A 24,491-nucleotide genomic window follows, 5' to 3' on the forward strand; every position below is an offset into this window, starting at 1 on the left:
GGCGTGCTGGAGCCTCCCCTACCCGTCTTTGGACAGTAGGTGGGGTACACCCTGAAATGGTTGCCAGCAATCGCAGAGCACACATAGACGAACAACCATCCGCGCTCACATTCATACCTAGGGACATTTTGGAGTGTTCCATTAACCTCCCATGCATGTTTTTATGTGTGAGGAAAGCGGAGTACCCGCTGAAGACCGACGCAGGCACAGGGAGAACATGCTAACTCCACACAGGAAGGCCTGTTTATTGAATATTGTAATTCAGTGGCTTGGTGATGGAATGCTTCATCAACCTTGGGGGCTCCCAAGAAACATCATCGTGTCATTATGATAATACATTCATTCAGGATTTGTTTACAATTGTTTGTTAAATGACTATTGTAATCGTGATTTTATTCTTATTGTCCCTTCCGTGAAATGCGAAGATGTTTAAATAAAACAACAACAATTCCAGATGCAATGAAATTGTTTCCATACGGTTGTTGCTGAGTAGTGGCCCCGCCCTCCATGACGAATTGTGGTGACGACATATGCGAGAAAAGCACTTTGTCAAGCGCCAGTTGTACCAGAAGCAAGAGATAATTCCCTCGGGTTTAAAAAAAATACGTGAGTTACTATTTTTGGCATGAAAGTTTAGAATCCACAAAGGTAATGACTGTTGATAGACGAGGATGCTGTGAATAAAGTAGAATTAATTGTCGCTCACCTCAACCAAATGTTCGGCGAGTAAAACAGGGGAGTGCTTTTTATGTTGAAAATCCATACCGGAAGTACTATATCCAACTTGACTGTTCGAACGGCTCGAACCGCGGGCCGAGTTCCCTACTCTGTGTCGGCCGCACACGTGGGACATACTTGGCATCCTGCGGCTCCCCTTGCAAACCGGGAAAGATCGAACCAAACCAAGCGCTCATCGATCCCCGCCTCTCGGATCCCTTTGAACGTCTTTATCCACCATTTTCCCTCTAACATTCACCGAAGACGACTCCGAGCGCTCGTTTCCTCCCTTACTTTGAGCATCTTTGTTCCGTTTGTAAGTTTCACGTGGAAAACCGCCGGTTCTTGGCCACCAGCAACTAGACGCGACCGAGAAGTAGAACCAAGATGTCCGAGAAGACCACCACGGCCACCCTGATCCTGGAGGACGGGACGCGGTTTACGGGCAGCGTTTTTGGTGCTCAAGTGTCCGTCTCTGGCGAAGTTGGTACGTGAGACCTGGCCTCGTTTGTTTTTCAACAAAATGAATATTTTCCTCGATATTTTGTCCGCCACGCCGCCAGTGGCGGACCTATACTTTTATCCTTCGTCGGTACATGAGGTGGCCAAGGGGGTCTGCAAAAGAAAAACTTGGAAAAGGTTCACTATGAACATCCCATTTTTGTATTGAGTAAAATGTCCTAACGTGTCCCCACTATCTCTGCCAGTTCTGCTAGTACACGTTGTTGACCTATATTCCACGAAGTCACCTTGACAAACCTGTCTTTTGACCTGCTGGAACTCGTCTAATAAGTGTTCTGCTATGCCTATTTTCTATTTATTTTTTAATTTTCTTTTTCTTTTTAATTCACCATATGTACCCAATGTCAACATCCGCGTCATGCTTGAAGTGACTGACTACATTTGGCACATTGCGACACAATCTCAAAACACGATGCCAGTTATGGGGCACTTTTGTTACTGGGAGACAGGAATTGATTTACCAGCATGTTTTGTTGTTATGCTTCTAAATAGCAGTGGTCTACACATTCACTGTTAGCTCAATCTAATATTTTGGTTCTCCTGAGAAATTCAGTAAAAACTGTTTTATTCAAGACTCTTGAGACGAGATGTGTCATTTATGTCCTGTAGCAACTTTGGACTACATGGGATATTGGAAGCATTGTGAAATTGGCCTTAATTTAATTTCAAATCCAGGACAAGTGTGATAGAAAAGGGATAGAGTCGAGAAGTTCAACTATCCTAACCAATTCTTTTTAATTTCTCCCTCATAGTGTTCCAGACTGGTATGGTGGGCTACCCCGAGGCCCTGACCGACCCGTCGTACCGCTGCCAGCTGCTTACTCTCACCTACCCGTTGGTGGGCAACTACGGCGTACCAGCGGACAACGAGGGCGCTTTCGGCCTCAGCAAGGTCCTGAAAGATGACGCCACATTTGTGTGCAGAAGATATTTGTAAGGCATAAGAGTCACGTTGCTGTGGGGGGGGGGGGGTTTCCCACAGTGGTTCGAGTCATCAAAGATCCACGCCGCTGCTCTCATCATCGGGGAGCTGGCGGAGTGTCCGAGTCACTGGAGCTCAGTCAAATCCCTGGACCAGTGGCTCCAGGAGCAAGGAGTTCCAGGACTCCAAGGTAGGAAAGTCACAGAAGTCAGTCAGTTAGTCTTGACAAGGGGAGTTGGTGAATGCATGAATAATTACATATTTAATGATAAGATTTGCTTTGAGCTTGTTGTGTCCTGTCCAAGGCATCGACACCCGCTGCCTGACCCAAAAAATCCGCGAGAAAGGGACCATGTTGGGGAAACTCATTTTGGAGGGGACACCAGAGGACAGCGTTCCCTTTGACAATCCAGACAAAAGGAACTTGGTCCAGGAGGTGTCCATGAAGGTAAGGCATTTCCTGACCACATAAATCATTTAAAAAAAAGTTCTTATTGGAGCCGATAGTCTTCCATCTTGATGCACTGCATTGTGGGTCACATGGCTTTCCTTGTGTCCCAAATTGTATTGAAGTGATTAATCTGCTGGCCTGTTCTATATATAGGCTGATATTCGGTGTTTTCAAAGTAATAAGCTGATATCTCTTTATTTTTTCATGAAATAGTAAATACTGGAGGTAAAGGTCATGCGAGCGTTAAGTGACCAAAAAAGAAGTGATTAAAAAAATTTTTTTAATTTATTTGAGGGGTGGGGTTGTTTGTTTTTATGATGCACCAATATATTGCTTATTGGATTTTTTTTCCTGCCAAATATTGGTATTGGCATCACCCTAAAAAAAAAAAATCCACCATGGTTGGTCCCTAGCACTAATCCATATTTCATGTCATAAATTATGTAAAAAGTGGTTCAATCGTTAATTTATTTATTTGTTTTTTGTCCAGGAGCCGCAGTTATTCAACCCCGGCGGTAGTCTCCGGATCACCGTGGTGGACTGTGGCATCAAATACAACCAAATCCGCTGCCTGGCCGAGCGAGGGGCCCGCATCACTGTTGTACCCTGGGACCACCCTTTGGACAGAACAGGTCTACATGACATTCGCGTTCCGGGCTCTTGAATTCAGCCCTTGTCGATTGCTCATGCATTTTCTTGTTTTTTGTCGGCTCCAGAATTTGAGGGTTTGTTCATCAGCAATGGTCCCGGTGATCCGCTTCTCTGCCAGGCCACCATCGACAACGTGCGGAAGGTGGTGAACGTGGATGACCCCAAGCCGGTTTTCGGCATCTGCCTGGGACACCAGCTGCTCTCTTTGGTCATTGGAGCAAGGACCTACAAAATGAAGTCAGTAACCACTTGATAGCGCAGGGTTCTTTCTTTAGTTGGGCATTTACTGCATCTTACGTTGGGCCGTTTGATTCTAATCAACTGTCAACTTCACCACTTTTCTTTATTTGTGTGCACAATGCATAACGGCACTATTTATTTATTTTTCTCCCCCCCTCCAAAGGTGTTGTTACATTTTTAGTTGTTGAGCTAGAATGACGTGCGACCCCGTGCATGTCCTCAGTGACCTGCTCCGCTCAGTCCTGGTGAGAAATGCGTCTTGTCGTCGCTCTCAGCAGCTGTGCGTCCGTGTTTTGATTAAGGCAGAGCAAACAAAGCGAGATGAGCCGCTTCTGAAAGCGACGGCTGTTTTATCGGGGGGCGTCCAAGGTTACCAATGCCAACAAATGTTCGCGGAATGACAACTCGCAGCATGTCCTTGTGGTGTTAGGTCAATAGACCAGGGTTGGTGATTGTATAGCTCGCGGGCCAGATACGGCCTTTGAATTATCAGGAGTATGTGTTGCATTTTCCTACAATTGGTTAAAATGTATTTTTTCCCCCCATCTTGTATTCGTTTTTATGAATGTACTAATATTGTACTAATCTATTCATGTGGCAGGTACGGCAACCGTGGCCACAACCAGCCTTGCCTCCACAAAGGCACCGACCGCTGCTTCATCACCAGTCAGAACCACGGCTTCGCCGTGAACCCCGACACGCTGCCGAGCGACTGGGACGTCCTTTTCACAAACGCCAACGACCACACCAACGAGGGCATCGTGCACAACACGCAGCCGTTCTTCAGGTACGCCAACAAAAAATCTTCTTCCCCGAATGATAGCTCAAAATATTTGTTTCCGCTCTAGTGTGCAGTTCCATCCCGAGCACACGGCCGGCCCGACGGATCTGGTGGGCTTGTTTGATGTGTTCCTCGACGCTGTCAGAGACTACAAGGAGGGCAATACTGACAAATCCGGTAACCTATTATTATTTTTGCTCCTGAGACATGTGCTTGCGAGCTGCAAATATTTTTCCATCGCTGCCTCAGCGCGGGTTAACTATTTAAAAATAAATAAATTAAGAGCCCTTTGGGGAATGTTAAATTGAGCGGCATTTGTAATTTATTAGTGATTGATTAGGGCGGCCCGGTAGTCCAGTGGTTAGCACGTCGGCTTCACAGTGCAGAGGTACCGGGTTCGATTCCAGCTCCGCCCTCCCTGTGTGTGGAGTTTGCATGTTCTCCCCGGGCCTGCGTGGGTTTTCTCTGGGTGCTCCGGTTTCCTCCCACATTCCAAAAACATGCATGGCAGGCTGATTGGTCGCTCTAAATTGTCCCTAGGTGTGAGTGTGGGCGTGGATGGTTGTTCGTCTCTGTGTGCCCTGCGATTGGCTGGCAACTGATTCAGGGTGTCCCCCGCCTACTGCCCGAAGATGGCTGGGATAGGCTCCAGCACCCCCCGCGACCCTAGTGAGGATCAAGCGGTTCGGAAAATGGATGGATGGATGGATAGTGATTGATTATTTCTATGGAGCGTTCTAACCGACAGAAACAATTTTTTTTTTTTTTAACTCATTTGGACATAAAATATTTCGTTTTAAGGCCGTAGTGCCCAGCCCGAGCCAGCATCCTTGTGACGCGATTCCCCGTTTTCTTTTCCACAGTGAAACAACGTCTGATGGACCATCTCACCTACTCGCGTTCCTCCAAGCTCGAAGAGATTTACCGACCGAGGAAAGTCCTCATCCTGGGCTCCGGAGGACTTTCCATCGGCCAGGCTGGCGAGTTTGACTACTCGGGCTCTCAGGTTGGTGTTACCGCACTGAGCTGGAACCAGGACTCTTGTGTGTTTTGATTTTGAAAGGTGGTGATTCCTAACATACCACTTTTTTATCATCAGGGGTTTATTCTTACAAATCTTCTAACTTCTATTATGCAGTGCTTTTTTATTTATTTATTTTTAAAATTTCTGCTAGCATGTCTCTATTTTTTTTTTTTATCAGGCTATTAAGGCTCTGAAGGAGGAAAACATCCAGACAGTGTTGATCAACCCCAATATTGCCACAGTCCAGACCTCCAAGGGGCTTGCAGACAAAGTTTACTTCCTACCCATTACACCGGAATATGTCACTCAGGTATGTCACTGTCGACGTGAAGCCTTTGTTTTTTTCAAATAACACCAAAATAATAAAAGGGAGAGGAGGGTAGAAAATTGTCCCAAGTTGATCCGTTTGCAGCACACTGACAGCCCCATTCACTCCAAGGTGATTAAAAACGAGCGGCCAGACGGCGTCCTGCTGACGTTCGGTGGGCAGACGGCTCTGAACTGTGGCGTGGAGCTGACTAAGCTGGGTGTGCTGGAGAGGTACAACGTGAAAGTCCTGGGCACGCCGGTGGCCTCCATCGAGATGACCGAGGACAGGAAGATCTTTGTGGAGAAAATGGAGGAGATCAACGAGCACGTGGCACCCAGCGAGGCGGCCCTCTCTGTCGAGCAGGTAAGCGGCATCGCGTATGGGGAATGGTAAGGGTTGACTCCTGACTCTTTGTATTCTTCTCTTCTCAGGCATTGGCCGCCGCAGAGCGGCTGGGCTACCCCGTGCTGGTGCGCTCGGCCTTCGCCCTGGGCGGATTGGGCTCGGGTTTCGCCAACAGCCGCGAGGAGCTGACCGCCCTGGTCACGTCGGCCTTCGCGCACACCTCGCAGGTGCTGGTGGACAAGTCGCTGAAGGGCTGGAAGGAGATCGAGTATGAGGTGGTGCGCGATGCCTACGACAACTGCATCACTGTGAGTCGAGGCTCGATGCCTGTTGGCGTTTGCTCAAATCAAAGATTGTGTTGGCATCGAACTGATTTGCATCCCAAACGCTTTTCACATTTTTATTCCAAAATTCATTTTGTCCTGTTCAGGTGTGTAATATGGAGAACATTGACCCCTTGGGCATCCACACCGGGGAGTCTATCGTGGTGGCACCCAGTCAAACGCTCAACAACCATGAGTACAATATGCTTAGGAACACCGCCATCAAGGTCATCCGCCATCTTGGCATCGTGGGAGAGTGCAACATTCAGTATGCGCTGAATCCCGAATCAGACCAGGTAAAACACTCGACATGGATGTAGCGTTGGCTGCCGTGTGTTCTTTCTCTAACTTTTGGATATCCCCCCAAAAGAAAAAAGATGAATTACAAACAATAAATAATAATAACAAATACAAGCTTACTGAAAAGATTTTTGATGTTCCACCTGCATCATTTTACACCTCCTTCAGTACTACATCATCGAGGTGAACGCCCGGCTGTCACGCAGCTCCGCCCTGGCCAGCAAGGCGACAGGTTACCCGCTGGCATACGTAGCAGCAAAACTCGGCCTGGGGATCCCGCTTCCGCAACTCAAGTACGACGGGAAAGATGACGTCCGTGTGGTCTGTTTCACACAGAGACCCTTTCACATGAATTTATGTGTGTGGTCTCCCCCCCAGGAATTCTGTCACCAACTCAACCACGGCTAACTTTGAGCCCAGTCTGGACTATTGTGTGGTGAAGGTGCCTCGCTGGGATCTGAGCAAGTTCCTGCGGGTCTCCACCAAGATCGGAAGCTCCATGAAGAGCGTCGGTAGGAGACGGCGTTCTGAATTGGGATGTGCAGTATTACGACAGTACTCTCTTAACGCGTTTATTATCCAGGTGAGGTGATGGCTATCGGCCGCAGCTTCGAGGAGGCCTTCCAGAAGGCTCTGAGGATGGTGGACGAGAACTGCGTCGGGTTTGACCACACCATCAAGCCGGTGTCTGAACAGGTGAGCGACTCGACGTCGTAGGGACAACGGAGGTATTGTGAATGCCTTCTCGTATGGCTTCCGATTTACGTTGGCAAAAATCCAGGTATCCAAGTGAAAGCAAGACTGCAACATGAACAAATATTTGTACTTTACTTCCAACCAATGCTCACAGGAACTCCAGACGCCCACTGACAAGCGAATCTTCGTTCTGGCCGCCGCCTTCCGCGCCGGCTACACGGTGGACCAACTGTACAAACTGACCAAGATCGACCGCTGGTTCTTGCACAAGATGAAGACCATTACCGACCACGAGCGACTGCTGGAGATGTACAACCAGGTGAGAGCAATGTTTAACAAAAGACCGAAGTGGGTTGGTTTTGACTTCCTCGGAGTCTGCTGTGCAGGACGAGAGCCTCATGCCGCCTGAGGTGATGCGCAAGGCCAAGCAGCTCGGCTTCTCGGACAAGCAGATCGCGCTGGCTGTCCAGAGGTAAGGACAGTGTGAAACCTACATTACTGGTGGTCATGGTTCAAACTTTTTTTTTTTTGACCCGAAGAAATACCGTATTGGCCCGAATATAAGACAGTGTTTTTTGCTTTGAAATAAGACTGAAAAAGTGTGGGTCGTCTTATATTCGGGATCTAGATATTATACCCATTCACGACGCTAGATGGCGCCAAATATCATTGAAGCGAATGCTGAACTTGACACCCCAGGCCAAAGCGAACCCCTGTCACGAAGAATAAAAATAAAAATAGCGGTCAGAAAGAAAAGAGAAGAAAATAATAGAAGAGATAACAGAAAATGGAGACGCTAAAACGCAGCGACAATCTGGTGAAATGCGGGTCGAAGATCGGCCAGGTTAACCGGCAGCTGAGGAGAAGTTATGGTGTAATTTACATTTCAAAAACCAGAAGCCATTCATTTACGAATGTGATTGCACTTTAGTTTACTTATTTAAATGTTCAGATGTTAAGATTTGAATGAGGCAAAATAACATGCTTTTTCTCTCAAATATATTGTTAGAATCATTTGTGTCAGATGTACTGTAATTATTTTATGTATAAAAATTAATTTGGTGTTCAAAAAGTCTTATTTCAAACTTGAGTCTTGAAAAAGAGGTCGTCTTATAATCAGGGCCGTCTTATATTCGGGCCAATACGGTAAATCAGTTCAAAATCTGTTGTCTCCGCCCCTCCTGACCTCAGCACCGAGCTGGCGGTGAGGAAGCTGCGCCACGATTGGTCCATCCTTCCCGTGGTCAAGCAGATTGACACAGTGGCGGCGGAGTGGCCGGCCTTCACCAACTACCTGTACCTCACTTACAACGCCACCCAGAACGACCTGAGCTTCAGCGACCTGCACGTCATGGTGATCGGATCGGGCGTCTACCGCATCGGCAGCAGCGTCGAATTTGACTGGTGCGCTGTGGGCTGCATCACGGAGCTCCGGAAGGTGCGTCTCCTCAAACGCCACCACTCGTATGATCCAACACAGCTGTTTGTTTGATTGATGCGTTTATCGACTTTCTTCCCCCCCCCCAGATGGGCTACAAGACCATAATGGTGAACTACAACCCCGAGACGGTCAGCACGGACTACGACATGTGTGACCGCCTCTACTTTGACGAAATCTCCTTTGAGGTGCCTTTTTGTTTTGAACTCCGTGGACCCGGTTGTTTGATTCCAGGCATGATGGGTCGACAGGCACTCAAGAAATAAGGTCTTGCTTGAGAGGTAAAAACCCGAGATTTGTTATGCCACGTTGCTCTCAGGTAGTGATGGATATCTACGAGATGGAAAACCCGGAAGGCGTGATCCTTTCTATGGGAGGCCAGCTGCCCAACAACATTGCCATGTCGCTGCACCGCCAGCAGTGCCGCATCCTGGGAACCTCGCCCGAGTTCATCGACTCGGCGGAGAACAGGTTCAAGTTCTCCAGAATGCTGGACACCATCGGCATCAGCCAGCCGCAGTGGAAAGAGCTTTCTGATACCGAGGTAACATTGCCACCTTTCGCTTTCTCCCCTGCAATTTAAGCCTTCAACGTTTGTCACGATACACAAATGTCTTCCATGTCTCCACAGTCCGCTATAGGTTTTTGCGAGACTGTGGGCTACCCGTGCTTGGTACGACCATCCTATGTGCTGAGCGGTGCTGCCATGAACGTGGCGTACAGCGACAACGACCTGGAGAAATACCTGACCAACGCGGTGGCTGTGTCCAAGGAGCATCCCGTCGTCATCTCCAAGTTCATACAGGAGGCCAAGGTGAGGCCGAAAACGAGGTTCTCAGTCAGCCAGCCAGCCATCCACAACCGTTTTTGCGCCATGGACAAAGCCCTATTTTGACAAATTCACTTTTTAATGAACGTAACCATTGTCATTCGTGGAATATACATTTGCTGTTCAGCCTCTGTGGGTACTGAATGGCCCAAGGACCAGTAGCGTAAACGGCATCATGTCGTGGTGGTTTGTAAAGCTATCTGATCCAATAGGAAATTGACGTGGACGCGGTGGCGTGCGACGGCGTGGTCATCGCCTTTGCCGTGTCCGAGCACGTGGAGAACGCCGGCGTGCACTCCGGCGACGCCACGCTGGTGACGCCCCCTCAGGATCTCAACCAGAAGACCATTGAGAGGATCAAGATTATCGTCCACGCCATCGGGCAAGAACTGCAGGTCACAGGACCCTTCAATCTGCAGCTCATTGCGAAGGTGACGAGATTTCTGGAGGCCCTCATGCAAATGTGGTGTCTTAATTCTTTTGAAGGAATGAATGGCTTCACTCATTTTTGCATGCTTTCGTTGTTGTATCATTTCAATGACATTGTTAACTCATGCAGTACCAGCCAATTCCGGACCAAGTCTGAAAAGACGTTTAAAAACGTCTTTGGGAGTGAATGAGTTAACTGTGGTTGGATGTCTTTGTGGTGCCAGGACGACCAGCTGAAGGTGATTGAGTGCAACGTTCGGGTCTCGCGCTCCTTCCCCTTTGTGTCCAAGACGCTGGGCGTGGACCTCGTGGCCCTGGCCACGCAGGTCATCATGGGCGAGGAGGTGGAGCCAGTGGGACTGATGAGAGGAAAGGGCATCGTGGGGGTCAAGGTAAGCTCTTATTCCCAGCGCCCCCTCCTTGTTTTTCTTCTTTCTCTGCAATGGCGGGTGTTCCTCTCAGGTTCCGCAGTTTTCCTTCTCCCGGTTGGCGGGCGCCGACGTGGTGCTCGGCGTCGAGATGACCAGCACTGGAGAGGTGGCGTGCTTTGGCGAAAACCGCTACGAGGCTTACCTCAAAGCCATGCTTTCCACCGGCTTCAAGATTCCCAAGAAGAACATTTTGCTCTCCATTGGCAGCTACAAGGTCCAAAAAAAAAAATCTCTTAAAGCTCCAATTTACGACTTCCCATCAGTCTTGAATGCAGCACCAGCCAACTCTTTGAACGTGTTGTCACTGGTGAGACGTTATGTTTTGTTGCTGGTGCTTATAGAACAAGAGCGAGCTTCTGCCCACGGTCCAGGCTCTGGAGATGCTGGGTTATGACCTTTACGCCAGTCTGGGTACCGCTGATTTCTACACGGAACATGGCGTCAAGGTAAGTTGACCCACCAGAGCTATTTCGAATAAGATTGCTCGTTCGATATTCGAATTCTGTGGTGTCGAGACTTACCGACAGGAGGTGGTCCATGTTTTGCTAGGTGACGGCCGTGGACTGGCCCTTCGAGGAAGACGACAGCGATTGTCCCAACAAGGAGAAGCAGCGCAGTATCATGAACTACCTGGAGGAGAATCACTTTGACCTGGTGGTGAACCTCTCCATGAGGAACAGCGGGGGGCGCCGCCTCTCCTCCTTCGTCACCAAGGGTTACCGCACAAGGCGCATGGCCATTGACTACTCCGTGCCACTCATTATTGACATCAAATGCACCAAACTCTTTGTTCAGGTACGGACTTTATCGCGGCGCGAGACATGCGGTGTTACTTTTAGGGACGTTTTTAGGAAATGTTTCTTTGCAGGCTCTCCGTCAGATTGGTCGAAGTCCGCCGGTGAAGACTCACATCGACAGCATGACATCACAGACGCTGGTCCGCCTGCCTGGTGAGTTTCTAAGCAAATATGGAATTTGAGATTAGACATTTCCACATTTGTAAAGGTGTGGAAAATGGAAATCATATGGTATGGTATTTTTTCGTTTCATTTTTAGGGCTCCACCAATTTGGATTTATTTTATTTTTATTTTTATTTTTTTGAGGCAGATGCCGATTATGAAATTTGTCCAAATAAAATTCCTGGTTTCTAATCATTTATAATAATAATAATAATATGACTTTTACAAGACGCTTACATTTTTTGTGTCAATGGTTTTCAGCTGTTTTGATTTTCTCGCCTTGTTTTGTCACCCAGGCCTTATTGACGTCCACGTCCATTTGCGGGATCCTGGCGCCACCTACAAGGAGGACTTCTCCTCAGGCACGGCAGCCGCCCTGGCAGGTGGCTTGACCATGGTGTGCGCCATGCCTAACACCTCCCCCTCCATCATTGACGCCACCTCTTTGGCCCTCATACAGAAGGTGCGACAGATTTTGTAAAAATGAGACCCGCCGACGGATTGTTAGTATCTTCACAAACCTGGGCGACCTTGACTTGTCACTTGCTTGAAATTTGAAATTAAAGACTCAAGGTTTACTTATGACTCGCATTTGTGTGACTTACTCCCGTTTCCGCTGTGCGCCGTCACAGCTCGCGAAAGCCGGCTGCCGCTGCGACTACGCCTTGTATTTGGGCGCCGCCTCGGACAACGCGGCTGTCCTGCCGTCCATTGCCAGTCAAGCTGTTGGCCTGAAGATGTACCTGAACGACACCTACTCGACCCTCAAGATGGACAACGTCTCACTCTGGATGGAGGTTCGCTTTGCACCGCCATCAATTGACCTGCTTGCATTCATTTTGCTGTCAGCCTAAAACCGAAACATACAATTGTTGATTATAATACAGATGACATTTTTGCTTGTGTTTGTGAAAAAAAATATTTTACATCACAATATAAAAGTGGTGGAAAAGAAATCACAATTAGGGGATCTTTCAAAATCGTCTGTTGGCCGTACTTATGTGCAAGATTTGCAACTTTGTTCTCCTGGAAGCACTTTGAGAAGTGGCCCAAGCATCTTCCCATCGTGGCACACGCTGAGAAGCAGACAGTGGCCGCCATCTTGATGGTGGCTCAGCTCTACCAGCGACCGGTGCACATCTGCCACGTGGCTAAGAAGGAGGAGGTAAGATGATGCTTTCCTTTTTATGGGCAAAGAACCAAAAGCACTTAATTAAGAAGCCACAAGTGATGAACAAAAAAATCTTCCTAAGAGAGAAAATAAAATGGATCTTCTGGTGCTGCTTTATTCCCCCCCCCCCCCTTTACACTCAGATCCTGATCATCCGGGCCGCCAAGCAGAAGGGCATCCAAGTGACGTGCGAGGTGGCACCGCATCACCTGTTCCTGTGCGACAACAACGTGGCGGAGATCGGCGATGGGCGAGCGCAGGTGCGACCCATGCTGGGCTCCCGGGAGGACATGGATGCGCTTTGGGAGAACCTGGACATTATCGACTGCTTCGCCACAGACCACGGTCAGAAACTGGCTCACGATAGAAAAATTTATAAAAATCTGAATTGGCAAAAGTGTGAAGATTTTTTTTTTTTTTTAGCTCCTCACTCTGTCGAAGAGAAAAACAGCGAGCATCCTCCTCCTGGCTACCCCGGCCTGGAGACCATGCTGCCGCTTCTGCTCACCGCCGTCAGCGACGGGCGTCTGACTTTGGACGACATCATCCGCCGTCTCCACGACAACCCGCGCCGCATCTTTAACCTGCCCGTGCAGGAAAACACTTATGTGGAGGTATATATGAATAGTTAAAAGGCTCACTAAATAGTCCGAAAACGTGATGAACATACGTTTTGGTTTCCTGTTTGTTGTTCTTCTGCCGACCAGGTGGACTTGGAGCAGGAGTGGGTGATTCCACAGGCCATGCAGTTCACCAAGTCCAAGTGGACGCCGTTCCAAGGCATGAAGGTGAAGGGTAAAGTTCGCCGTGTGGTCCTGCGAGGGGAGGTGGCCTACATTGATGGACAGGTAAAGATCTCGGCGCCTCTCACACAAATGTTCCCGAACCCCGAGGGATCCACAAAAAAAAAAAAGAATAATCATACATATTTGTATTTGTCAGGTGTTGGTGCCCCCAGGTTACGGTGAAGACGTGAAGACCTGGCCAGCGGCTGCGGTCCTTTCCCCGGAAAGTCCAATGGTAAGGAGTAGAAATTCAGGACCAGCTGTGCGTAAAGTGGTGTGCACGACTGATGTGAGGTGTCGTTTGCCTACGTTAGACCCCCGAGCGACCTCGCCCGACCCCTCCTCGTGACGGTCTGGTGCGAACTCGAGCCGCCAGCCCTCGACGTTCGGCCGGAGAGAGTCGCTACCTGCTGCCCGCGCGTGTGCACCGCTCTTCCGACCCCGGAATGCCGCCAGGTAGGCTTTCAAAGATTTAGAAATTTCATTTAATTGCATTTTATTTTTCATAATACTGCAATTGTAATTTTAAAATGGGGTGATTTACTTTCTGGGTCTTCTTACCATGTCTTTTTTGAAGTTGAAATTTCATATAAAACAGATTTTTTTAAAAAAGTACATTTTACCTTCATATGATAAAACTAAACACTATAATTTCAGCCAAAAACAAGTTTGCTAGCTTATTGCTAACATATAATGCAAAGCACCATAGACAGGCTAACAAAGTAGCATAGATGTGAAGGTTCATAAACCTTTATGAACAACTACTTTGACACACTCAAAAGCGTTTCTATTCTTATAAAACTGAGATGAACAGTGAAATAGCAGGGGAACCCTTTTTTAAATGATTATTATTATTCTTTTTTTTTTTTTCATATTCAACGTAAAGGATGCCTGTCGTTATAATTTGCATAAATGTGCAGAGATTGTCATGCCGCCGCCCTCGGGCGTAGCCGAAAGCTACAGCCACCCGCCTCCGCTGTCCAGGCTGCTGTCCCCCCAACCCGGGCCGGGCCAGACCCCCGCCGGCCAGCCGCCCCACGCCCACATGTCCCCTCTGCTGCAGCCCCTGGTGGGCCAACACGTCCTGTCCGTCAGACAGTTCAGCAAAGAGCAGGTAGGCCCTGGGAGTCAAAATTGACACGTCGGCACTTTGAAGATACATGAAACTTGAGAATATCATTTTGCAATGTTTGTCGTCCATTTTAGATGTCTCACCTGTTCAACATTGCACACACGTTACGTTTGATGGTTCAGAAGGAACGGAGTCTGGATATACTCAAGGTAGGTCCATTAATCACCCCTTCCGCTACGAAATACTTCCTCCTTCGTTCTTCTTTCATATTTGCACCACCTCAAGCTAAATGTACTGCCATTTAGTGGTTTACAGTGGAATTACACCCAACATAAACAAATTGGTTGTTAACTGTGGGGGGAAGTAAAATCCATCCAGGTTCCACTATAGTTTGATTCAAACATTTCTGTGCGCTTGTTAGTTGATGGTTTGTCGTGCCGACTTCCCGCAGGGCAAAGTGATGGCCTCCATATTCTACGAGGTGAGCACCCGCACCAGCAGCTCTTTCACGGCGGCCATGCAGCGTCTGGGCGGCTCGGTGGTCCACTTTTGTGAGACCACCTCGTCCACGCAGAAGGGCGAGTCGCTGGCTGACTCGGTGCAGACCATGAGCTGCTACGCCGACGTTCTGGTACTGCGGCACCCTACGCCTGGCGCTGTGGAGGTACAGCAATGGCAATTTGATTTAACTCATTCACTCCCTAAGACGTTTTTAAACGTCTTTTCAGACTTGCTCCAGAATTGGTTGGTACTCAAATTCCAGCTTCTCTCGCATTATTCCCGTACCGTGGCTTTGTTTGCACTGACTTTTTTTTTTTTTTGTAATTGTTTTTACTCAACTTTTAAACCGGTTCAAATTTCAATGTGCTCTTCTTGCTGCGACGTCATTCAGAGCGCGTCCCGCCATTGCCGAAAGCCGGTGATCAACGCAGGCGACGGCGTAGGCGAGCACCCCACGCAGGCTCTTCTGGACGTCTTCACCATCCGGGAGGAGCTGGGCACAGTCAACGGCATGACGGTGAGCATCGCCGCCGCCCTCCTGGAGTACCCGGCATACAAGAGGAAGCGGGTGGTTCACGTTTGTGTTTGACACGGAACCAAGATCACCATGGTCGGCGATCTGAAACACGGCCGCACTGTCCACTCGCTGGCCAAGCTGCTGACCCAATACCGCATCACGCTGCGCTACGTGGCCCCCAAGAACCTCCACATGCCCGCCGAGATCATCGATTACGTGGCCTCGAAGGGCATCAAACAGGTCAGTTTGCATTTAGATTTGCCGCCGAACGGCGTGGGAACGGACCACTCAATGGGGCGATGATGTCGCTCACAGGAGGAGTTTGAGAGTATCGAAGAAGCTCTGCCCGAGACCGATGTCCTCTACATGACCAGGATTCAGAAGGAGCGGTTTGCATCCGAAGAGGAATACAAGGCCGTACGACAACACTTTTCAATTTCATTCACTTGTTTCAATTTCAAATCAATTTATTATTTTTAATTCATTTGGTGTTGTTTATAATTATGTGGACACAATAATATGGCTCCCCCCCAGTGTTTCGGCCAGTTCATCCTCAGTCCTCACATCATGACCGCGGCCAAGAAGAAGATGGTCGTCATGCATCCGATGCCCCGAGTCAACGAAATCAGGTTTTGATTGATTCCAAATTTATCATGTTTCGCGGCAATCACATTAGCTCTCTAATCATTTTGAAATGTGAGTATTCTTCGCTCTGTAACGTAACATCTATACGTTAATCCTCTGCGTTGCCAATTGTTGACATGTTGCTGAACGCTGGATACATACTTGAGTCATCCTGCAAATTCAATCAAATGCAAATCAGTGCAGAATGCAACCAGACTTTTTGTGGTCATTTCAGCGCTGAAGTAGACACTGACCCGAGGGCCGCCTACTTCCGCCAGGCCGAGAACGGCATGTACATCCGAATGGCCCTTCTGGCCACTGTGCTTGGACGATAGACTGGCACCACAGTAAGTAGTTTAGATTATTATTCTTTATTTATTTATTTTTGTCATAACATGAACAAATGTCACACTGCTCTCTTCTTCACAGTCATTCCTGCCGTCAGTTATTTTGGGACCAGTGTTTCTTTTAAAGGGCCCCCTTGGGTGGGGGGAAGAATGCTGCTTTGATCAACAAGACTTTGCTGCTGGATTTGGATGAAATCACCCCCCCCCCCCTTCTGTGATATATTTCATCTCATTTAAATGTGTAACATTACATTATCCCACAATCTTTAAATCACGTTTTTAAATGATTTGGGGGTTTTACTGTCAATTATATGTATCATTGTGACAGACCAGAGGCAAAGGTTAGCATCGAGGATTTGTCACTTCAGTGTTGGAGACTGTTTTTGTATCGTGCAAAAATAAATAAAATGATAGTAATCCTATCGCAATTTATATTGTTGTTGAATCTGACACTTAAAAATGTGTTAGGTGGCATGAAGATTGTCTTTGCTGCTTGGTGATTATGGCAATGGACAGTTGTTCAAATCAGGCATCTTAACGCGAAATGATATTAACATTTTGTGACTGTTTTTTGTATTGTAACCAAAATAATCAACACTGTACAGGATTTTTAATGCAATCACCTGTAGGCATAGATTGAGCAGGACTATGTCAGACAAACACGAAATGCAACCACAAGGAGCAGGGGGAAGGCACTAATCACAAGGTAAATGGCCAGCAGGACAGAATCCAGGATCCTGATGTCAAATAATAAGCCACTCCCCTTAAAGGCACACGAATTCACAGGTAAAGTGTGTCATTCTCGGATTAATTACAAAAATTACCGCAAGATTTTTTGATTTATTTTTTGCATCCATTTTGTTGAGCATTTGTTTTGAGGGTAGCGGGCGAGGTGACAACTATCCCCGATTTTAGTTAATTTATTTTGTCATGGGAAAATAATTTTAATTTGATAATACCCTACTATAAATGACATTTGAGTTCATTCCAATCTCCACCTCTCTTTTATTTTTCGCTCATTTTTTAACTCCAGCGAATGCGACGAGTGTCAGGTGACGAACTTTTCCGTTGTGACATTGAACGCGTCACGACGTCATTCCCTGAAAAGATCTTGAGAGCGAGCTGTCATTTCACCGATTCGGTTCGGTTAAGGGTGCCGCCGTATCAACACTCGACCCCGGCTGACCTTCCCCGCGCGGCACCGAGTCCATGACTGGGTGTCCGGACACTAAACCAGATGATCCAGTTAGCATCCTGGCGAGACACACCGCGCACAGTTAACATCAGGTAACACACGCACATCCAAACACACTAGTTAGCATGATGCTAACCGGTCGAGGAGAGGCCTTTTCCATTCAAAAAAAATCTTGAAAAAAAATCGTGACAGTTCAAGTTCCATTTGCGCTTCAGTCTTTTACAAATAAAGTGGCGATTATTTTTGTTTTGGTTTTAAGTTATTGTTGAACATCCATGTCGACACTTTAATGCCACTGGTGAGAAGAAACGATGTAAAGGCGCCTAACGTTGAGATGTCTGCCGCATTTAAGATGATACTTAGTTTAAACACATTTGAATAACATTACTTCCTGACGGTTTTACCGCACACTTTAGTCGAGTGAATGTTTAATTATGAACGATTCTAAATCGGTTTGGTGGTACCATCTGTACCACCAAAGTAGTTGGTGGTACCATCTAGGACCCGAATACTTATTTAATCCATCATACTGCATTGAAGTTCTCACTAACAGTGATTTGTCTTCAAGGGGAATAATAGAAAGTGGTTAATTGTCAACGTGCCGGGAGATTAACATTAGCCGGAGGATTAGGTCTAGCCAGGCAAGGGCATGGGCGAAAATGACCACCGTCAAATCTGTCCGCCACAGTTATTTCCAACCCATTAGTCGAGGCAAAACGAAACGCACAATTTACCCCTCGGTGGAATCTTTAAGGTTAGCCATTCGTGCTTATAACTGATTCAAAATTATCACAACGAGTTAATTAATCGGGCGAGCCTTGAGGCTTTGTCACCTCGCAGGCAGACTTGCACCGTCCCCCGACTCGTCGACCTGCCAATCATCAGCATCAGCAGCACCTAATTGTGAAAGACACTCAAGTAGGCGCTTAATCACCTTGTTTGTCTGCACAAGTATGAAGAACAGTACACTTGTATGAGCTCAGCAATACAAGTCACCTGATTTATGAAGGATTTCAAGACTCAAGTCGTAAATTGGACCATTTTATTTTTTAAGCGTTGTGCAGGCGAAGCTTGGCGAGCCCTTAAAAATATTTGCATCTTAGAAGCACCAAAAACCTGGGTCGGAATTTTCTCATTGTGACTCAATGACATGAGCCCAACAGATTAATAAAACAGCAGAGATTAAGCCTTTCAACATTTGTACATATTATTCTGGGCTGTTATGGTGACTCTGGATCTCTATAGGACTTGTACGGTCTTAGTATTTTGTTAAGAGCGAAGGTTCTTGAGGTTTATTTTTACATAAATATTTCTTTGGATATCTTTTTTTTTTTTTTTTTTTTGCTGCTTTTCAAAATGAGCTAAATTTAGCTGCTCAAATGTTCAAAAGACTCAAAACAACCACATACAAATGCACCGCTCCCTGTCATCTGTCTGATTAATTGGTGCATAGCATAGTAGTAGTAAGAGCACATTAATGATGTTAAATTAGTAGTGGGTGCCCGTGAGCGCAACCATCTGGCCGTGTGTGTGTGTGTGTGTGTGTGTGTGTGCCACGGGGTTGATTAAAACAACAGTCTTCTTGATCTGTCGTCTCGCTCTCTCTCAGTTCAGATTTTCAGGACTGATACGCTTTCAGAGGGCAGTCAGTTGACCCAAAGGGGCCCAGGAATTCCCGCGCCACACTTCTAGCTGAATGACATCTTTTTTATTGGGGGGGGGGGGGGGGCGTTGTGTGTGTGTGTGTGTCTGTGTGTGTTTTTTGTGACCTTGTGACCAGACGCTGATGCACCTGCTCATTAAGTGAGAGGTCAGCAAAATGTAATCTTCTTATCTTAATGACGAGTGAGTGTGTGTGTGTGTGTGTGTGTGCGTGTGCGCGTGCGCGTGTGCGTGTGTGTGTGAGATACACTCGGTGGCTACTTCATTCGGTACACGCTCTGACAGCTACACCAGTAATACAATAGCTGTATCGGTGCCGCAAATTTCAAAACATTTTGCTCTCGTAAATATTGGAACTGTATATCATTTGTAATCATGCAGAAATAAATGGGCAACATGTCTTTGGCAGCTGACGCCATGTTTGCTTTCCCCTGGGCTCCTTTCTTGATATACACAAAACAATCTGTGCCTTGAGGATGGACATGAGCGGTCAAATCCTTCCAGCAGCAATGTCAGTTGCTCTTTATGATAGATAAAGAATTCATGATTGCGAAAATCCACATATAACGGATTACAAATGCATTTGAGGAAGAAAAAAAAAGTGTGCAGGCGTCCACTCTAGCTCCTCTCTTTTGGCAGCCATGTTGTTCGTGTAAGCAGTGCACATACATCAGTGGGTTTCCAATAAATACGTTTGTGTTCTTGTGGTCACGTAGAGTGGATGTGAGCCATGGCTAACCCGAACCCCCACGCCCACGCCAACCCCCACGCCCCGCGGGCCCAGAGGAAGATGTCCACGGCGGGGGAGAGCGTCTACAAGGTCTTAGGACTGGAGAAAGGTGCCTCGGCTGAGGACATCAAGAAAGCCTACAGGTGAGCGCTCATGTGAATTCACAAAGGCTAAGACGACGTAATACTCAACCCGAGCAAAGTTTGGTACTGCCCACCCCACTCATATTCTCCACTATATTTTCTTTTTCAGCCAAACCCCCCCCCCCCCAATTTTTTTTTTTCCACTTTAAATGGCGGCTCGTCAAGCTCTTAACACCCTGACTTCAAACCTGAACTTTACCTATCCCTGATCTGAAACCCCCCATAGCTCGAAACCTTACTTTTCCTCTGCCGGCAGAAAGTTGGCGCTGAAGTACCACCCGGACAAAAACCCCGACAACCCAGAGGCGGCGGAGAAGTTCAAGGAGATCAACAACGCCAACTCGATCCTCAACGATGACACCAAGAGGAAGATCTACGACCAGTACGGCTCCATGGGACTGTACGTGTCCGAGCAGTTTGGAGAGGAGAGCGTCAAGTACTACTTCCTCATGTCCAAGTGGTGGTTCAAGGTGGGCACGAGTTCACCCGCATATGTATAGACTCCCCATCGGTGATTTTGGGAGATAACAGCCAATCAGAGTGATCGATCGACACCGAGGACCTGATGGCGTTTGCGTGCAGGTTCTGGTGCTGTGCTGCACGCTGTTCAGCTGCTGTTGCTGTTGCTGCTGCTGCTGCTTCTGCTGCGGCAAGTGCAAGCCGCCGGACGAGGACGACAGCTACCAGTACGTGGATCCCGAGGACCTGGAGGCGCAGATCAAGGCGGAGCAGGACAACGGTGAGCGTTCTGCGACATAGATCGGATGGTAGATACCGTATTGGCCCGAATATAAGACGGCCCTGATTATAAGACGACCCCCTCTTTTTCAAGACTCAAGTTTGAAAAAATTACTTTTTGATCACCAAATTAATTTTTATACAGAAAATAATTACAGTACATCTGAAACAAATGATTATAACAATATATTTGAGAGAAAAAGCATCTTGAAGTTTACACCATAACTTCTCCTCAGCTGCCGGTTAACCTGGCCGATCTTCGACCCACTTTTCTCCAGATTGTCGCTACGTTTCTCCATTTTCTGTTGTCTCTTCTATTATTTTCATCTCTTTTCTTTCTTACCGCTATTTTTTATTTTTCTTCTTCGTGCTACCGCTATTTTTATTTCTATTCTTCGTGACAGGGGTTCGCTTTGGCCTGGGGTGTCAAGTTCAGCATTCGCTTCAATGATATCTGGCGCCATCTAGCGTTGTGAATGGGTATAATGTCCAGACCCCGAATATAAGACGACCCCCACTTTTTCAGTCTTATTTCAATGCAAAACAACACCGTCTTATATTCAGGCCAATACGGTAATTGACGAGTTGACGCTGGATATGCCGAAATGTCGCACCCCACCGTGGCCCCGATATTTTATTGAAGAGGAGCTACAGCGCGTGGCCAAAAATGCTAACGACAATGATTTTCAAAAACAGGCAACACAGTAATCATAGGCCAGCCCTCGTTTAGCGGAGGCGCCCAGACCCCAGATGACAAAAGCGCACCCATCCCGCTGCCCATGCCGCCCCCGCCGGCGCCCTCGTCCAAGTCCCGGTTGTCGCCCTCGTCCCAGCCAGCGGCGACGACGGAGCATCGAGAGGAGGAGGAGGAGAAGCCCCGCAAGAGTTTGCCCGAGTCGAAATGACTCGTAAGAGCTGCCGTTTCGTTTTGTGTGATCCCTTGCCTGCTCGCCGCCGACCTTCACGAAGCTTGTCCTTGTGTTCGTTCCACTGACTGAATGCCGTGCTTCAATTATTCAATTGAAACATAACGACGCGTGTGTGCACGTGAACAACTCGGAAGACGCGTTCCCCTCATGCGTTTTATAACGAATGCGCTCCATGTGCTTTCCTCCCGCAGGACTATGACAATCAACGAGAGCAAGCAGGTACACTATCATTTACACCATTAATATTATTATTATTGTCTATTGTGTAATTTTTTTTGTTTTATGAAAATAATTTGTTAGATTGACAGTGCTTCAATGTTACAAGCCTTATTCATTTTTTAAAAATTCCTCAATGTGGGTTGCATATTCACCGTTATTTTATTGTAAGCTTAACCGAGAATACCAAAAGCAGTTAAATGCTTTTATTGTTTATTGTATTACAGATCTTTTTTTATTGTTGTTTGTTTTTGTTGGTTTAAAAAAAATCCCATTTTAATCTTCTGCATGGCAAATAGTCCTTAGATTTAAAAAAAACTAATAAAAAACTAAGCATTTCAGAAAAAAATAAAAACATGCTCTCAAAAGTCAAAACAAAATATAAACGGACTATAATGAAAATTCCAAAAGGATTTTAACCCTGATTAGCATGCGATTAATCTCCATAGCCTCTTTATTGATTCTGAGTTGTAATGAACGACTTTTTCCTTCCTGGCAAGCCCCCTTCCTTCCCATGCGGCTCGCACCGGACCACCGCCCTGATTCCCGACATACTGGCCCTCCTGCAGGGAAAGCTGCTTCTTGTTGTTCTTCTGTGGACCTCCCGCGTCTTTCTTCCTCCATCTCATCCCCCACACTGTGTTTTTTTTTTTCCCCGGGAATGAGCAGGCAATGACGCGACGCCGTTCAGAGGGGAACGGACCACTTTCCTCGTCACCTCTTTTGTGAGGCGGGGACTGATGGAAAGTTTTAACGTGCATGCTTTTTTTTTTTAAATCATGATGCATGTGCGCCGGTTCTATAGAGACATGCAGAATCTGCTCCCAAACACTTCTTTTGTTTTGCTTGTTTTGTGCCACTCACTGCAAACAAAAGTATCAACCAGCAAATGGACCGAACCACTACAACGGACTGTAAAATGAACGGAACCTTTCCTCCCAGGAGCTCCATGTAGCCCTACTGACAGTCATAAGATCTGCTCTGTGCCAGCAGGTTTTCTCTGTTGCCATTAACAGTATCATCGCAACGGCATCCCAAATCATTTCACAAAAAAAAACAACACTAAGAGCTACTAGTAGTGATGAACGGCCCCACGCACGTTTTTTATTTTATTTTATTTTATTTTATTGGGCGGCGGGTGGGCTTGCAAATGACGCTCAAATTAGAATGTGTCCAAAAAAAAAAAAGTTTGGGGTCACCCATCCAGGATATCGTGCCTGAATGGGGCTCATTTGGATGAATTTCCTGGAGTTTCCCCAAAATGGCTGCTTCAAACCAAAATGGCCGACTCCCTGATCAATTTCAGGGTACTTGAGACTTTCAAGAACAGGTCCAACCAATTTGGTCTTGATTGACGAAGCTACAAATTCCCCCCCCCCCCCCCCCCTTGAATTTCCCAAAGTTGAAGGAAGTCGCCCAAGATGGCCGACTTCCTGTTCAATAGAAGCGATTCCAAGAGGCCCTCGTCATTTCCACCTTTGACACGGCTTACACTAAGCTAGTTGCCGTCGCTCTGTTTACATTACAGAACAGTGTTTTTTCAGTTTCTTGTCAGAGGAATCTTAATCTACTCCTGAATGAAATTGACCCCCCCAAACCCCATTCTGAAATCAATGCCACATTCTAGAACATTCCTGAGCGTGTTGTGCCTTGAACAAGAAGTACAGCAGACACTTGAGGAAAAGCCTTTTTTTTTTTCCATCCCCCCACCTTTCAGAAGTGGCAACCCAATTTTCTCCATTTTCGACCCCAAACCGATCTCATTATAATGGCAATGGTGTTAAACGTCACTATGCAAAAACGATCGCCCATTTGTAAGCAAACCAGCATTTTTCAGTTGAGCCATTGTCATGTTGGAAACCGCAAGGAAAAGAAACCTTTCCAACATTTGAGATCATTAGTGAGAGTTGTTGTTGTTGTTAGTCATGTTTGTATCTATGCTGCCGAAGAGCACAATTTGAAGTTCGCTGCTAAAACAGAGCTTAAACTTGACGAGTTTTTAGACATTTAAACTGTGTAAATGTTGCTCATTCCAAACAGTATTGGAGGGAAAAAAAAAGTCACAGCCAGCATTTTGGTCATTTATGACATCATCAGCAAACCACAAAAAAATGCTTATTTTTGTTGTAAATAAGTTTTAAAAAACCACAGGCTTGCTAACATGTTTTTATTCATGTGTTTCAAGTGTAAATAATTTTTATTTCTGTGTTATGTGAAAAAGAAAGTTTGGCAAGTGGCACTTTGCTAACCTGTTAGCATTTTTATGGTCAGCCCGCAGTTAAAAGTTGGGACATCTTTTCTTTCATCATAAAAAAAAAAGAAAAAAATACATTTCTTTGAAACAAGCTGACCGAATTAAAACTGACCATCTAAGTGTTTGCTCTGCAATTTGACCAAATTAAAAAAATATAGAAATTTTTTGCATGTGTTTCACCTCCTGCCCTGTAGGTGGCACCTCTTGAATGTTCTTCTCTTTTCAGTCTATTTGTGAT

General features: G+C 46.7%; 2 protein-coding genes across 2 annotated transcripts; both read left to right on the forward strand.

The window, feature by feature from the left end:
- The first annotated feature begins 830 nt into the window (after positions 1-830).
- Positions 831-16,808, forward strand: LOC147187859 (multifunctional protein CAD-like). Its single transcript, XM_086100118.1, has 45 exons — positions 831-1,204; positions 1,992-2,131; positions 2,222-2,351; positions 2,467-2,609; positions 3,103-3,244; positions 3,329-3,500; positions 4,105-4,290; positions 4,352-4,461; positions 5,148-5,290; positions 5,487-5,618; positions 5,748-5,981; positions 6,050-6,271; positions 6,394-6,582; positions 6,755-6,879; positions 6,965-7,098; positions 7,170-7,282; positions 7,437-7,601; positions 7,669-7,754; positions 8,474-8,720; positions 8,810-8,908; positions 9,040-9,264; positions 9,352-9,534; positions 9,762-9,980; positions 10,203-10,370; positions 10,441-10,623; positions 10,751-10,855; positions 10,959-11,204; positions 11,278-11,359; positions 11,666-11,832; positions 12,002-12,166; positions 12,403-12,534; positions 12,684-12,885; positions 12,964-13,154; positions 13,248-13,388; positions 13,483-13,560; positions 13,640-13,781; positions 14,246-14,439; positions 14,532-14,606; positions 14,849-15,061; positions 15,290-15,415; positions 15,500-15,655; positions 15,731-15,832; positions 15,950-16,044; positions 16,275-16,386; positions 16,469-16,808. Exons 1-44 carry the CDS (start codon positions 1,105-1,107, stop codon positions 16,372-16,374), a joined length of 6,702 nt encoding a protein of 2,233 aa, XP_085956244.1. The 5' UTR covers positions 831-1,104; the 3' UTR covers positions 16,375-16,386; positions 16,469-16,808.
- Positions 16,809-17,480: 672 nt separating this feature from the next.
- LOC147187860 (dnaJ homolog subfamily C member 5-like) lies at positions 17,481-24,419 on the forward strand. Its single transcript, XM_086100893.1, has 7 exons — positions 17,481-17,673; positions 19,960-20,116; positions 20,373-20,586; positions 20,699-20,855; positions 21,551-21,762; positions 21,975-22,002; positions 22,500-24,419. Exons 2-5 carry the CDS (start codon positions 19,974-19,976, stop codon positions 21,757-21,759), a joined length of 723 nt encoding a protein of 240 aa, XP_085957019.1. The 5' UTR covers positions 17,481-17,673; positions 19,960-19,973; the 3' UTR covers positions 21,760-21,762; positions 21,975-22,002; positions 22,500-24,419.
- Positions 24,420-24,491: the final 72 nt, after the last annotated feature.

The sequence above is a fragment of the Hippocampus guttulatus genome, chromosome 20, assembly GCF_054856545.1.
Source record: "Hippocampus guttulatus isolate MCC_2025c chromosome 20, RoL_Hgut_1.0, whole genome shotgun sequence".
Lineage (NCBI taxonomy): Eukaryota > Metazoa > Chordata > Actinopteri > Syngnathiformes > Syngnathidae > Hippocampus > Hippocampus guttulatus.